This window comes from Nomascus leucogenys, chromosome 7b (genome assembly GCF_006542625.1).
Source record: "Nomascus leucogenys isolate Asia chromosome 7b, Asia_NLE_v1, whole genome shotgun sequence".
In the NCBI taxonomy this organism is placed as follows: Eukaryota; Metazoa; Chordata; class Mammalia; order Primates; family Hylobatidae; genus Nomascus; species Nomascus leucogenys.
Window position 1 is genome coordinate 51,157,818 of NC_044387.1, and position 15,951 is coordinate 51,173,768.

Consider the following 15,951-nt stretch of genomic DNA (forward strand, 5'->3'; position numbering starts at 1 on the left):
CCTTGGCCTCCCTAAGTGCTGGGATTACAGGCCTGAGCCATTGTGCCTGACCAAAAATGATTAAGGATTTTAAGGCAGCCCCCACAGAGCATTAAACAAGCCCCTAGAGCTGGCCCCGCCCCTGAAGGCTCCAGGCCCATCTGTCTTGGGGATGCACAGGTTCCAGGGACCCAAACCCACCCTTCACAACTCTTCCCCTCCCAGCACCGCAGGGGCCCTCCTGGCCCCGGGACCTCCCATGGAGCAGGCTCTCTGTCCAGGATGGAGATGGGGACCCTCCTCACTGCCCTGTGCCCCTCATGGGCTGGACACGCCCACACCCAGGAAGAAAGGGGTAAAGGGCTGGGCACCGCCCTTTTGGAACCAGAGGCTTGGTGGCCCCAGATGGGTCTGGCTGAACCCACCTTCAGAGGGCTGAGATGAGCTGGCCCCAGTTACTCAGCTGATGCCCCCTCCCTGCAGGGCCTGGGGTGTGGAGTTTGCCAGACTGCACACCTAGCTCCTACCGCACTTCCATTGTCTCCAGACACACGCAGCAAGGGTGCCCGGGCCAGAAACAGGAAGCAGCAGCTATCCCTCCTCCAGTTCCCGGGAACCGTCTCAGCCGACCCCCCAGCAGCCTTCCCTGGAGCCTCACCTACAGGAGGACGGACACCTCGGACCCTCCCCTGCACCCAGTGCTGTAGGGAGCAACCTCAGCCCTGGGCCTGGGATGAGTGCCCTCCCCAGGCTGGGGCCAGCAGACAGGCTCTCTGGCTTAGCACCTGAGTGCCCACTTACAGGACACTCACCTGCAGAGGTGCCCTGAGCACCGGTGTGGGTTAAGGGACTTTCTCCGCTCTGGAAACAGTCCCTGAGAAGCTGAAGGTCTTGGGGGCCTCTCACCACATGTTTTTGGGAGGTGGGAAGACATCAAATGCGGGTGTGGCTTCCCTGGAACAGCTCCGTGTGGGGACTCAGGAGCCAAGTCCCCCAGCACACACCTCTTAACACTTTCAGTAGGGGCCACCTCTCTGGAGCCACGGGTGGCTGCCAACACTGTGGTTCCCAGCAGGCACCACCCAGGCAAGAGAGAGAACAGGCCGGGGAACAATGGGCTGGCCTGGCCGCAAGCGCTGGGGCAGATCACAGACCAGAGGGCCTAAGCTCATGCCCTGGGGCCGGCTCTGACTCCCTGCAAGTGTGGCAAGTCCCTTTTGGACACCTTGAGAAGCTGCAGCTGGGAGAGGACCACCTGCCTGTCTGGACGTCCAGCCCAGGTGGCAGGGCCCAAGTGACCAGTCCCAGGCCACAGCCCTTACCACCCGCCCTGGCTGCAGGGGCTCCCAGAAGCCACCAAGGGCCTGGCTCGGCCATGCCTGTCCGCATCTGAGCTTCAGTTTCCTCATCTGCTCAAGAAGGGGAGGGGAACACTGATTAAATTATGCAAACTCTGAGTGGCAGGATTAGGTGTGGCTGGGACAGCCAAGGCTCCCCAGGGTGGTGGCATCTGTGGAGCCTGGGGATGGGCCCTGTCTCCCTTCTGGGCCCCTCGCTGGGCTTGGGTACCTCCTCTCCCCTCCCTCCCTCCCTCCAGAGGGGACCCCTGCAGAGCTGCCTCGGCCCCAGGGCTCAGCCTGTGTCTGACCCAAACAGCTCCCGCCTCCCTCTGAGGATGAGTTGGGTGCACCTCCTTCCTGCAGGAAGATGAGCGCTAGAGATGGAGGTCAATGTCAGGGTCACAGAGGCTGGAATCCTTCCTGCCTGGAGCTAAAACAGCCCTGCCTTACTCACCTTGTGAATCCCATCCTCTGCTTCAGCCCCGCCCGGCACGCCCTGCATACAAGGCGGGGCTGGGACCTGGGGTCTGAGCTTCGGCCTCTGGACATCTGGCTCATCGCCTGCCAAAGGTCCTGCAGCTGGAGGCTCCGGCCTCCTCACCCTCCCACAGGGTCCCAGGGCCGACCCAGGCCTGCAGGCCAGGAATGTGCTAACGGGGCAACTTGGGCCTTGCTGGTCCACGCAGGCACCTGTGGACTTTGAGAGGGGACCGGGTGGGGAGGGGTGGGGAGGGGCGGGGCGGGGCGGTGCTGCAGAGTGCAGGGAGGGCGGGGCCAGGCCAGCAGGGAGTGAGCTTGTCTGGCCGCCTTGCCTCAGAGCCACTGCACTGCTGGCTGCAGACACAGGCTGCACCATGAAGCCAGCCCTCCTGCCCTGGGCCCTGCTGCTGCTGGCGACAGCCCCCGGCCCGGGCCCCGGACCCACAGCAGGTATGCCTCCCTGCCCTTCTGTGCCCCCGTCTGTCTGTCCATCTGTCTGCAGCCAGGCCTGGGCAGACGCCCCTCTGGGCTCAGCCTCTGTCCACCTGTCAGGCCATCTGTGGCTGTGCTAGGGGTGATGGGAAGAAATTCTGAGGGTCCACGTGGAGGGGCAGCCCATGGGATGGGAGGTCTGAGCTGGGCCCACCCTAAACCCGCTGGGAACTAGGAGGGAGGCGGGGGAGACCAGCAGAGGCCTCAGCCTGTGTCTCCAGCCCTGACAGGGCTGGATCCTGGAGGGGAAGCCAGGATTGTGGGTCCTTATAAGGGTGGGGCTGAATCCGGGAAAGTCTAGGGAAAGCCCCGAACTCCAGAACTAGGACACTGGCCCCAGGCCATCCCCCACCCCATTTCCCATCAACCCTCCTGCCACTTATCTCACTTGCAAGCATCTCTCGGCCTCCTCCCCCGACCCCTGTGCACCACCACATCCTTGGCCAATACATATTTATTGTTGCTCTTAAGTGCCAGGCACTGCACTTGGTGAAGTGGGGCCAGCAGGGTGGCTCAAGCCCAGGCCTGGCCCTCGACTGGCCTCTTTTGACGGGGGACGGGGAAGGGCCAGGGAAGTGCGATTCCAGCCTGGGTGCACGCACCCACCCCAGTCCCTCCCTGCAACCCTTCCTCCATGCCAGCCCCTGGAAATATGGCCTTGCCGCAGGTCTCATGGCCCATAGGAGATGCTTTGGGCCCAGCGCCCATAGCCCCTCGCGGTGTGCGCCCCCACTTCCCTTTCCCCACTGCACCCCTGCTTGAAATGTCCCTCCTTTCCCCAGAAAGGAGGGGAGCAGCCCTGGCCTTCTGCCCTGAGGGCGGAGCTCTCTTTGGGGTCTCAATTGCAGCCCCTGGGAGAGTGATAAGGGTCAAGTTCAGACCCTGCACCATTCCCTACCAGGCCTCGAATGAGACTCTTGGCAGCCATATCCCCCACCCCAGTCCAGGCAAGCAAGAGGGGTTCTTCTGCAGGCTTCAGGGCCCCCAGAAGGCGCACTGTCCACAGACACCCTGGGGAGCCAAGAGAGGTCGAGGGCTCCAGCTACCGTGGCCTTCTGAGGACCCCCGCCTGTGGGATAGAGGACTTGGTGGCTGAAGGGCAGTCGTGCCCAGGGGGCTTCTCCTGACCCTGCAGGGCTGAGCGGATACAGCCTTTTGCCTCTTCTCACTGCATTCTAGCCCGTCAGTCAGGGCAACAGCCAGATGGTCTGTGCTAAGATTCATCCCATCCCCACGGGCCCTGTGGCTTTCTACCGTGTCCACGTGGTGGCCAGTGCAGTTCCTGGCCAGCGTTCTCCTGGGGATGCTGCTAATGGGCTGCGGGAGAAACAGAGACAGGCCCTGCACATGGGGCAGCCAGTCCAGCACCTGCCGGGCCAGGCCCTCAGCATCCTCTCCTCCAGATGCCCAAGAGAGCTGCTCCATGCGCTGTGGCGCCCTGGGCGGGCCGTGTTCCTGCCACCCGACGTGCTCCGGCCTTGGTACCTGCTGCTTGGATTTCCGGGACTTCTGCCTGGAGATATTGCCCTACTCAGGCTCCATGATGGGCGGCAAGGACTTTGTGGTGCAGCACTTCAAGATGTCCAGCCCCACAGACTCCAGTGTGATCTGCAGGTTGGGAGGCCCAGGAGGCCGGGCACCGCGGCCCCACGCCCCCATCCCTGTGCATGCTGAGGGCTCAGACCCACTGGCGGGCTGAGTGGAGCCCCTCGGACCCAGGACAGGCAGGAGGGCACAGGGACAGCTGGCTGGATGGGTTCCCCAGGGAGGTTGGGGGCCCAGACTGTCGAGAGGCTCAGCCTGCAATGACCCAGCCCCTCCTACCACCACCACGCCCACAGGTTTAAGGACAGCATCCAGACCCTCGGCCATGTGGACTCCTCCGGGCAAGTGCACTGTGTGTCGCCCCTGCTCTATGAGAGCGGCCACATCCCCTTCACCATCTCACTGGACAACGGCCTCTCTTTCCCTCGAGCGGGCACCTGGCTGGCTGGTGAGCCCTCAGCCCTCCTCCCTGCCCACAGCCTGTCCCCACGGGGACTTTCCCCAGCGTTATCTATGCACACCGAGACTTGGCTCTTCCGTGCCCTGCTGCTCTGGCTGAACCAGTCCCTTGGGAGGCCTGCCCGCCTGGGAGAGTTCCTTCAGCTCCTTTCCACTCCCTGGCATCCAGACAGCGATCCCAGCCCAGAGTGAGTGGGAGCTGCAGGGGTCCCTAGAGAGGTGGGCCAGTGCCTATCCACTGAGCTCCGCCACGCCAGAGCAGGGGAGAAGCCAGGTGGAGGCTAGAGGCGTGGGCAGTGGAGGGAGGGCAGGCCCCTGCCTCTCCGGCCTCAGTGCCCTTTTCTGCCGTGAGCACCAGAGAGACCATCACCCAGCTGCTGCCATGCATTGGCCCTGGAGGCTCCCACAGCCCTTGAAGCCTCAGGGCCTCCTCCCTGCACCCCCTGGGCCCAGGCCCTCACTCACCCCTCACCTCCCCTGCCCAGTGCACCCCAACAAAGTGTCGATGATGGAGAAGAGTGAGTTGGTGAACGAGACGCGTTGGCAATACTACGGCACCGCCGACACCTCAGGCAACCTCAGCCTGACCTGGCATGTCAAGTCGCTGCCCACGCAGACCGTCACCATTGAGCTGTGGGGCTACGAGGAGACAGGTGAGGCCAGCTGAGGGCTGGGGTGGCATCCAGAGCTATGGGTCCCCAGAGGTGGGAGATAGGGAGTCTCAGCTGTGTGGGGGCAGGAGGGGAGTTTCCAGGTGGGGTTGAAGAGGGAAGGGAATTCCAGGCAGAGATTGAGGATTCGGATGGAGGGAAGTGCAGGTCAGGGTGGTCAGGCAGGTGGGAGTGGGCAGATGCATGGGGCTTGGCTCCCAGGGAGGAGGCTCATGCGGAGCCCCTGCATGGCTGGCATGGCCCTGGGCCGGGTTTCCAGCAGGGACAGGGATCCTGGAGTGTGGCAGGAGGTGATGGTCACCCAAGCTGGGGTCCCTGCTAGAACAGACCCTCCTAAGGGGACCGCCCTGTGGTCCGTCCACACATCTGTCAGGCTGCTGTAGGTGCCAAGGCCTGGGGCCAGGCCTTGAAGGAGCCCCAGGGCTAACCAGGCCTCCTCTACCTCAGGAATGCCCTACTCACAGGAGTGGACTGCAAAGTGGTCGTACCTGTACCCCCTGGCCACACACATCCCCAACTCCGGCTCTTTCACCTTCACCCCAAAACCTGCTCCTCCCAGCTACCAGAGATGGCGAGTGGGTGCACTTCGGATCATCGACAGCAAAAATTACGCAGGGCAGAAGTAAGAAGGCGTGGAGGCGCAGGTGATGGATGGGTGGAGGGCCTCGCTGCCTGAGGCCCATCGTGCTTGCCTGGGCAGCCCAGGCCCGGGGTGGGGAGAGTGGGGCGACCATTGGGTGGTGTGGCCTGGCCCAGCTCCAGCATCATTGCCTCCACAGGGATGTGCAGGCGCTCTGGACCAACGACCACGCGCTGGCCTGGCACCTGAGTGATGACTTCCAAGAGGACCCTGTGGCCTGGGCACGAACTCAGTGCCAGGCCTGGGAGGAGCTGGAGGATCAGCTGCCCAACTTCCTGGAGGAGCTGCCGGACTGCCCCTGCACCCTGACCCAGGCCCGGGCTGACTCCGGCCGCTTCTTCGTAAGCCTCCCATCAGGGCCCAGGAGAGGGGATGAGGGGGTAGCCTCCCCACTGAGGACAGCACCAGGGGAGGCAGACAGAGGTGTCCTGGAGGGTGGGGCTGGGGTCTCAGGGCCCCTGCAGGGTTGGCCTCAGGGAGAGGATGACAGAACCCGAGGCCACTGGGTGATGGCCACCTGCTCCTCTGCAGACGGACTATGGCTGTGACATGGAGCAGGGCAGCGTGTGCACCTACCACCCCGGGGCCGTGCACTGTGTGCGCTCTGTGCAGGCCAGGTGAGCCCCCAGGCCGGGGCCGGGGTGGGGATTGGGGTCGGGGGTGGGCTCCCAACAGTGGCCTGGCCCTGACCCACTGGCTCCCGCAGCCCCCGGTACGGCTCAGGTCAGCAGTGCTGCTACACAGCAGACGGGACGCAGCTCCTGACGGCTGACTCCAGCGGCGGCAGCACTCCCGACCGCGGCCATGACTGGGGCGCACCCCCATTCCGCACGCCACCCCGAGTGCCCAGCATGTCTCACTGGCTCTACGATGTCCTCAGCTTCTATTACTGCTGCCTCTGGGCACCCGACTGCCCCCGCTACATGCAACGGCGGCCCTCCAATGACTGCCGCAACTACCGGCCCCCGCGACTGGGTGGGTGCCATCCTGTGCTCCAGACCCTGGGAAAGATCGGGCTGGGCTGGGGTGCACCCCATGTGACCCTCCACTCTCACCCCAGCCTCCGCCTTCGGAGACCCACACTTTGTGACCTTTGATGGCACCAACTTCACATTCAATGGGCGTGGAGAGTACGTGCTGCTGGAGGCAGTGCTGACCGACCTGAGGGTGCAGGCGCGGGCCCAGCCCGGGACGATGTCCAACGGTGAGGCCAGGGCTAGGGGCCACTCTGGGTGGCATGGGGTAGATCCAGGGTGGGAGGCTGGAGCCAAGTGGCGCTCGTTCTGCTCCCACCACCACAGGCATGGAGACCCGTGGCACTGGGCTGACCGCAGTGGCCGTCCAGGAGGGCAACTCAGATGTGGTGGAGGTCAGGCTGGCCAACAGGACCAGAGGTCTGGAGGTGCTGCTGAACCAGGATGTGCTGAGCTTCACCGAGCAGAGCTGGATGGACCTGAAGGGTGAGCAGTCCAGCCATGCGAGGCTGCGGGCTGCCCTCACCTCCTCCCCATTCCTGTGGGGAGACTGAGGGGAAGCCCTGGGCCTTCATGCCTCTCCCAGCCCTGGCTAGAGGCCTGGGTGGTCCGACCTCAGGCCTTCACACCCACCGAGGTGCCCACATTGTACCCGCCTGGTCAAAAGCTGAGAGGCCTGGACGGTGGGACATGTCCTCCCTACGGAGGATCCCGGGAGCCGTCTGGAGGGAACTCACCCTGGTAACGTTCACCGCTGGCCTGCACAGAGCCACTCCTGTGCTCCTGTCACTCCCTCAGTCCTCAAAAGCCACTGCAAGGTCTCCAGCCCTGCACGGTTAAGGATGCCCCTGGCAAGCGGTAGCTCTGCATCCAAACCCCTTGCCTCAGGGAACTGAGTGAATGAAATTATTCCTGGTTGGGATGGGTGGGGACCTGGGAGGGGCCTGTCAGCACTGAGGGTGCAAGGACCCTCGGGATGTGCCCAGGCAGGTGTGGCTGCTGCAGCCAAGGCCAGAGGGACCCACACATGCATCTCAACATGGGGGGTTCACCGCAGGGGCTACACCTCAGGTGCCACTAGGGGTTCCACCACAAGCATGGCAGGGGTGGCGGAGGGTCATGGTCAGCAGAATTGGCCCTGGGAGCGCCCTCCCTTCCCCTGCAGGTGCCCTCACCCACAGCCCCTGGGTGCCGACCACCCTGTCCTGGGGCTGCGGGAGGGGACAAGATGCCCACAGCGGGTGACCCTGACCCGTCCCCCTTGTGCCCAGGAATGTTCCTGTCGGTGGCTGCCGGGGACAGGGTCTCCATCATGCTGGCATCAGGGGCTGGCCTGGAGGTCAGCGTGCAGGGCCCGTTCCTGAGTGTGTCCGTCCTGCTGCCTGAGAAGTTCCTCACCCACACCCACGGCCTCCTCGGGACACTGAACAACGACCCCACCGACGACTTCACCCTGCGCAGCGGGCGCGTCCTGCCCCCGGGCACCAGTCCCCGGGAGCTGTTCCAGTTTGGGGCCGACTGTGAGTGACTGTGGAGTATATGGGGCAGATGGGGTGGGGGGGACTGGAAACACGGCACGGGCAGGGCTTGGGGACCAAGGGGAGTCATGCCCAGCGAGGCCCCGGTCATGTATCTTCCAGGGGCCGTGCACAACGCATCCTCCCTGCTCACCTACGACTCCTGGTTCCTGGTCCACAACTTCCTGTACCAACCCAAGCACGACCCCACCTTCGAGCCCCTCTTCCCTGGTGAGACCACAATCAACCCCAGCCTGGCACAAGAGGCAGCCAAACTTTGTGGGGATGATCATTTCTGCAACTTCGATGTGGCAGCCACTGGGAGCCTGAGCATGGGCAATGCCACTCGGGTGGCCCACCAGCTCCACCAGCGTCGCATGCAGAGCCTGCAGCCAGGTGAGGGTGGGCAGGTGGGAGCGGTCAGGGGAGGTGGGCACCTTGTCCTGGGACAGGACCCCCCAGGGTGGCCACATGTGTGCATGCATGGCAGCTCAGGCCTGTCGTCTGCACTCTGCCCCCTTCCCAGTGGTGTCCTGTGGCTGGCTGGCCCCACCTCCCAATGGACAAAAGGAGGGCAACAGGTACCTGGCGGGTTCCACCATCTACTTCCACTGTGACAACGGCTACAGCCTGGCCGGGGCAGAGACCAGCACCTGCCAGGCTGACGGCACCTGGTCCTCACCCACCCCGAAGTGCCAGCCAGGTGAGGACACTCTGCTCATACACCTGCGTGCACCTGTCCCCACTCACCACCACAGAGGGCCCCTCCCTGACACTCGCTCCCTCACCAGGACGCAGCTACGCGGTGCTGTTGGGCATCATCTTTGGGGGCCTCGCGGTGGTGGCGGCGGTTGCGCTCGTCTATGTGCTGCTGCGCCGCAGGAAGGGCAACATGTGAGACCCCCCAGCCCCTCTCCCAAGACGCCGGGGCAGCCGGTGGGACCGCCGAGCCTACTTCTAACTGCGTCTCTGTTGCAGGCACGTCTGGGGTGCACAGCCCTGATGGGAGCAGCTTGGCTGTGAGCACCAGGCCAAGACTCTTGAGAACAGGCAGCCCAGTCCTGCGGCTCCCGCATCCCCAGGACCAGACACCTGGGACCTGGACACTTGATACCTGGGCATTTAACCCCCTACTCTGTCATCTCAGACCCCAGGCAGGAGGCCCAGTGTTCCAACACCCAAGCCTCGTGCTAGCAGCACTCCGTGCTGTTCCCCACACACTCACGGCTCTAATTCCCCAGACCTGAAACTTCATACCCTGGGATTCTAATACCTGTGTCCTGAGCCCTGACACTCCCACACCTGAGCCTCAGATTCCAATACCTCACTCCCCAGAGCCTGACGCCGGGGCCCCTGACCCCTGATCTGCGGAGGCCTGCTCCCCCACTGCGCGGGCACCAGTGCAGTGCTGCCTTGGTTCCTGGACCCCGGGCCCACCCTGGGACCCCAGATGGGGTAAGGAGAGGCCCTAGAACCCCAGAGCAGACAGCGAGACCCCCAGCGGCAGAGACCTCCCTCGGGACTCCAGGCTTGTAATTTCGAACTCTTCTGGAAGGTCACTCAGGAACACCCTCCCTGCCTGTGCAAGGAGAAAACAAGCGCCTCGTTTCCTTCCCTGGTCTCCTGGTGTTCATGCTGCGCCCTGGTTCCGGAGAGTTCCATGACCGCCTCTCAGGGTCACCACCAACCGTATCCAGAGTGAGGCAGGTCTGAGCCCTGCCTGCTTCCTCCACACCCAGGTTGCCGGGGATGCTCCCTCCCCAGGCTCTCTCTCCATGTGTGCAGTGGGATGGACAACTGTGGCCGCCTCGTGGGGTGGGGAAGCCGCCAACACAGCACAGGGCTCACTTGAGTTGACTAAGAGATGGAGAGGGACAGCCCTGCCCACCCTCCCCCAGCACAGGTGCCACCCCCTCACCACGCCCTGGTGCGCTCTGGCAGCCCTGCAGCCTCGGCTCCTTGGCTGGGTGCAGTCACTGGCAGGGTCAGCTCCAAGTCCTCAGGAGACAAGCGCCCGGGCTCCTTAGCCCAGGAATGTCCAGAATCTGGGCACAGAGCCCAGGCCTCAGGCCACCGTGGCCCACCTGAGCAGCTCCTCCTCGGCACTTCCCGTGGGGCCCAGCATGGAGGCACAGCCCCGGAGGCAGCTGGAGGATGACCAGGGCCCATCAACCTTTGTGGAGAGGGTCCTGAATGGGGGCTCAGGTAGGGTAGCATTGGTCAGATTTGCCCCTTAGGCCTCAGAGGAAGTGCTGGAGAGGGTGAGGCTGGAAGCTGGGGGCCGGGTAGAGAACACTGGGTGGGGAGTTGAGCGGCCTCGGTGTGGCTTGCAGCGCTGGGAGTGGCCACATGGGGGCAGCAGAGGGTAGGAACAGCGAGCCTGGGTGGCAAGAGGTGGGGAGGGCAGCCAGCCCTGCCCTGCAGCTGGGTCAGCAGGCTTGGTCACAACCGCAGCCAAGGTCTGCGCACAGCCCAGTCCTCCGCCTCCCCTCACCTGGGTCATCCCCCCATCTCAGGAGTGTTGAAGAGGTTGCACAGGTCTCCCCAGGTCATTCAGCAGGCACTGACCATGGGATGGGAGTCCAGGCCTCTCACCTGCTCAGCCTTGCCCTTGGCGAATAGGAGAGCTGGGGAGGCAGAGACAGGTCTCATCTGAGGCCTTCCTGGAGGAGGTGAATGTGCATGGTGGGGCACGTGTGCGGGAACCAAGCTGAGAGGGTTGCAGGGCGGGGGTGGTGGGAGGCTAGTGGAGGGGAACAGGGTCTGGCTTCCTGTCTTTCTAGAGCTCACTCCATTGCTTCCCCATTCCCCTGGGTTTGCACCTCCAGGCATGGTGGGGCTGAGGGCCAGCCCCTTGGCTGACTGGGCAGGTACTTTCCTCCCCACAGATGAGGTAAGGCAGGGCTCCCCTCCCACTGTCTGAATCCCCAGTGCACCCCTGTGCCACGCCAGGCCTGGGCCGGCCACGTGTCAGTGGGTGAGAGGCCAGTTTCCTGGTCAAGGCCTGGACATGAGGGAGCGGGCATAGGTTTCCAGGGGGCCCAAGAGCGGCAGGGGCAGCTTGGCAGCTCAGCAGGTCCACTAGAGGGTGTCCCAGACAAAGGCAGCCCCCGAACTGAGGTCAAGAAACAGGTTGGATTCTCAGAGCTCTGATTGGTTGGACAGGGGTTCCAGGTAGAGGAACAGGCTACGCAAAGGCTCAGAGAAAGAGAAGTGCAGTCGTGTCTGTGGAATGGCAGAGGTGGGGGCCAGCCAAGGCCTCCCCTGTCAGGCCAAGGCATTTAAACTTCATCCTAAGTGCAAAGTGTGGCCTGCCTTGAGCTCCCCCACCCCCACCAATCTCCCTCCAGGATGGGCCCTTGGTCTGCCCCCACACCTCCCCTTTCCAGCAGGAGAAAGGGTGCCCTGTCTGTGGCCCCAGTCCCAGACATCAGACATTCCCAGTGCCAGGGGCAGGCCAGGCTGGGAAGCCCCACCACCTGCCAGGGGCTTTTCCTGGGGCCTGAAAGAGACAGAGACAGGGCCTGTGCAAAGGCGGAAGGCCTGGAGCCGGTGCAGACTCTCTAGAGACATCAAAGGCAGGGACCTCCACCTCAGGGAGATGGTCTCCCAAACAGCAGCCCAGGGCTTGCAGGACGGGCAGCCATGGGAGCTTGTGGGTGGCTCACAGTGGGGTTGAAATGATGGAGTATCAGAGTCACCCAATGGCTGACACCACTGTGGTGGTACCAGTCAGAGTGGGGCAGATGGTAATCCAGGGCTTTGGAGACACAGGTGATGAGAGAGCTGGGGGTCAAACAGGAGCGGATGAGGTCCCAGCGGGATCCTAAGACCCACCTTGATGCCACTTGCTAGGTGGGTTCTAGACTAACCGATGTCAAGTAGCCATAAAATGCCATATGCTGGACACTATGATGTAGGGGCCAAGGGAAAACTTCCCCTTCATCCTCTGAAGGTTCAAGGGAAAATCAACTCACAAAAGGCAGATTAATTGGAAAACAAGGCATAAAATTTATTAGTGTGTGTTGGGGAGAATCATAGAGTCATTGCCGAATATCCCAATGGGATAAAGATGCTGATATACCCTGCTTCTTAGGGGAAAGGGAGATGGGAATCTCTCCTTTGATACTCAGCTGGAGCCAGACTCCTCCAGGAAGCCCCCCTGACTTCCCACTCCTACAACACGCTACACTGGCCACTCTCTCCTCCTCGGCATCACTGGACCCTGAGGAGAGGGGTCTCCTGATGGGCCTAGCAGAGGTCTGGCCCACAGCAGGCACTTGATCACCCCAGGGCTGGCAGGAGATGAGAGTGTGGATGATTTTAGGAGGACAGTGGGGAGGAGGATTTTTTTTTTTTTTTTGAGACGGAGTCTTGCTCTGTTGCTCAGGCTGGAGTGCAGTGGCGCAATCTCGGCTCACTGCAAGCTCCGCCTCCCAGGTTCACGCCATTCTCCTGCCTCAGCCTCTGAGTAGCTGGGACTACAGGCACCCGCCACCACGCCCGGCTAATTTTTTGTATTTTTTTTTAGTAGAGACGGGGTTTCACCGTGGTCTCGATCTCCTGACCTCGTGATCCGCCCGCCTCGGCCTCCCAAAGTGCTGGGATTACAAGCGTGAGCCACCACGCCTGGCCTGAGGATTTTTTTTTTCTTTTTTCGAGACAGAGTCTCCTGTCACCCAGGCTGGAGTGCAGTGGCACAATCTCGGCTCGCTGCAACCTCCACCTCCCGGGTTCAAGCTATTTTCCTGCCTCAGCCTCCCAAGTAGCTGGGACCACAGACGCCCACCAACATGCTCAGCTAATTTTTGTATTTTTAGTAGAGATGGGGTTTCACCATGTTGGCCAGGCTGGTCTTGAACTCTTGACCTCAGGTGATCCTTGCGCCTTGGCCTCCCAAAGTGCTGGGATTACAGACATGAGCCACTGCCCCTGGCCTGGGTGGGAAAGATTTAATGGGCTTAAAGAACATACAATGGGCTGGGCCACGTGGCTCATGCCTATAATCCCAGCACTTCGGTAGGGCGAGGCAGGCAGATTATGAGATCAAGAGATCGAGACCGTCCTGGCCAATATGGTGAAACCCCATCTGTACTAAAAATACAAAAATTAGCTGGGCGTGGTGGCGAGCGCCTATAATCCCAGCTACTCGGGAGGCTGAGGCAGGAGAATCACTTGAACCCGGGAGGCAGAGGTTGCAGTGAGTCGAGATTGCACCACTGCACTCCAGCCTGGCGACAGAGTGAAACTCCGTCTCAAAAAATAAAATTAAATAAAATACAACAAACAAAAAAGCCATACAGTGCCCTGGGACAAAGTCTGTTGGGCCTGAAGAGCAAACAGTAGATTGTGACAAGTCTGTCCAGGTGTGCTGAGATTTCAGTCTTTCTTCCTGTCATAGGAGTTCAGTTAAGGAAAACTCACAGGAGGGACAAGAGCTCATTTTCTTCTTTAGCAGGTCCAGACTTCAGGCAGATAAGGAACTTCAGAGAACAACTGCATCCTGAGCTCTGGCTGACAGATGGACACAGAGGCGGGGAGAGGTCAGAGAGACCTTGTGGCTGCTTCTTCAGTTCAGTGCCATATTTTGGGGTATCAGCTTCTGAGCCCCAGCAATAACTCATACTCTATAGTTCAACAGTAACCAGCCAGACAAGGAGCAGTGGCTCACACCTGTAATCTCAGTGCTCTGGGAGATAGAGGCAAGGGGATTGCTTGAGGCCAGGAGTTCGAGACCAGTCTGGGGCAACATAGTGGAGCCTGCCTACACACACACACACACACACACACACACACACACACACACACACACAGACACACTCATTTAGCCATGGCAGCATGCACCTGTAGTCCCAGCTACTCGGGAGACTGAGGCAAGAGGATCGTTTGAGCCCTGGAGGTTGAGGCTGCAGTGAGCCGTGATGGCACCACTGCACTCCAGCCCAGGCAACAGAGCAAGATCTCATCTCTAAAAAAAAAAAAAAAAAAAAAAATTATAGCCCATCACTAACCCATGTTATTGAAACTGCCTTTGCAAAAGTATAACCGAGGAAATTATGACAGTGAAAGAAATCAGAGGTAACCGACTCCATCTTGTTTCTAACCTTTAAGCTGTCCTTCTTCATTCCTGGGTGTAGGCTGAACTAACTTTGGGAAGGAACTCAGTTCATGGTTTGACTCTGAAACAAAATTGGTAACAGCCCTTTCCCAGAAAGACCCCCTTCTTGCCTGGGGACCAGTCCGAATTTGCAGGACTAACAAATTAGCTGCAAGATTAAAAATTACAGTTCAGGGGTCATGCCGCCTCTGGCTCCAAGAGTCTGAACCTCCCCAAATTGCTCCTGGGGATAACATCACTATTGTAAAACCTAAGATCAGGGCTGGAGATATTTGGCAGACCCTGCACTCCATGGATCAGCTGACACCACCCAGACTGCTAATCTGGTTCAAACAGTTCTGCCATCACAGCCAGGAACAGAAGACAGCAAAAAAAAAAAAAACAACAACAAAAAACACCACCAACAACAAAAAAACTCACTGCAGGCTGGGCACAGTGGCTCACGCCTGTAATCCCAGCACTTTGGGAGGCCGAGGCAGGCGGATCACCTGAGGTCAGGAGTTCGAGACCAGCCTGACCAACATGGAGAAACCTTGTCTCTACTAAAAATACAAAAATTAGCCAGGCATGGTGGTGCATGCCTGTAATCCCAGCTACTCAGGAGGCTGAGGCGGGAGAATCACTTGAACCTAGGATGCAGAGGTTGCAGTAAGCCGAGATTGAGCCATTGCAGTCCAGCCGGGGCAACGAGAGTGAAACTCCGTCTGAAAAAAGAAAAACTCACTTCAACCCCCTATGATTCCACCTCCAACCTGACCAATCAGCACTCCCCACTTCCCAAGCTCCTACCTGCCAAATCATCTTTAAAAATTCTGGGCCAGGCGCGGTGGCTCACGCCTGTAGTCCCAGCACTTTGGGAGGCCGAGGCGGGCGGATCACGAGGTCAGGAGATCCAGACCATCCTGGCTAACACGGTGAAACCCCATCTCTGCTAAAAATGCAAAAAATTAGCCAGGCATGGTGGTGGGCGCCTGTAGTCCCAGCTACTCGGGAGGCTGAGGCAGGAGAATGGCGTGAACCCGGGAGGCGGAGCTTGCAGTGAGCTGAGATCACGCCACTGCACTCCAGCCTGGGCGACAGAGCTAGACTCCGCCTCAAAAAATAAAAAATAAAAATTAAAAACTCTGATCCCCTTGGTCGGGCACAGTGGCTCACGCCAGTAATCCCAGCATTTTGGGAGACTGAGGCAGGCGGATCACCTGAGGTCAGGAGTTCAAGACCAGACTGGCCAATACGGCAAAACCCCGTCTCTATGAAAAAGGCAAAAATTAGCCGGGCGTGGTGGTGCATGCCTGTAGTCCCAGATGCTCGGGAGGCTGAGGCACAAGAATCACTTGAACCCAGGAGGTGGAGGTTGTGGTGAGCATCTCAAAAAAACAAAAAGCAAAAAACAAAAAACTCTGATCCCCAAATGGTTGGGGAGACTGATTTGAGTGATAATAAAACTCTGATCGACTCTGCATGAATTACTCTTTGTCCACTGCAATTCCTGTCTTGATAAATAGGCTCTCTCTAGGCAGCTGGCAAGGTGAACCCATGGTGCGGTTACATTACCTCTCTAAGCCAGTGACAATTCCTGCTAAGCAACTTTTTATCAGCCCACTCCTATCCTCTTTTTTATTTTTTATTTTTTGAGATGGAGTCTTGCTCTGTTGCCCAGGCTGGAGTGCAGTGGCGCAATCTTGGTTCACTGAAGCCTCCACCTCCCGGGTTCAAGGGATTCTCCTGCCTCAGCC

The 15,951-nt window shown here is 60.3% G+C and overlaps 1 protein-coding gene across 1 annotated transcript; it reads left to right on the plus strand.

Moving 5' to 3' along the window:
• Positions 1–1,959: 1,959 nt before the first annotated feature.
• SUSD2 (sushi domain containing 2) lies at positions 1,960–9,712 on the plus strand. The gene is made up of 15 exons (XM_030815978.1): positions 1,960–2,249; positions 3,695–3,905; positions 4,133–4,284; positions 4,781–4,948; positions 5,414–5,588; positions 5,746–5,947; positions 6,138–6,223; positions 6,313–6,581; positions 6,667–6,810; positions 6,908–7,066; positions 7,852–8,100; positions 8,221–8,493; positions 8,624–8,800; positions 8,889–8,991; positions 9,076–9,712. Exons 1-15 carry the CDS (start codon positions 2,174–2,176, stop codon positions 9,098–9,100), a joined length of 2,469 nt encoding a protein of 822 aa, XP_030671838.1. The 5' UTR covers positions 1,960–2,173; the 3' UTR covers positions 9,101–9,712.
• Positions 9,713–15,951: the final 6,239 nt, after the last annotated feature.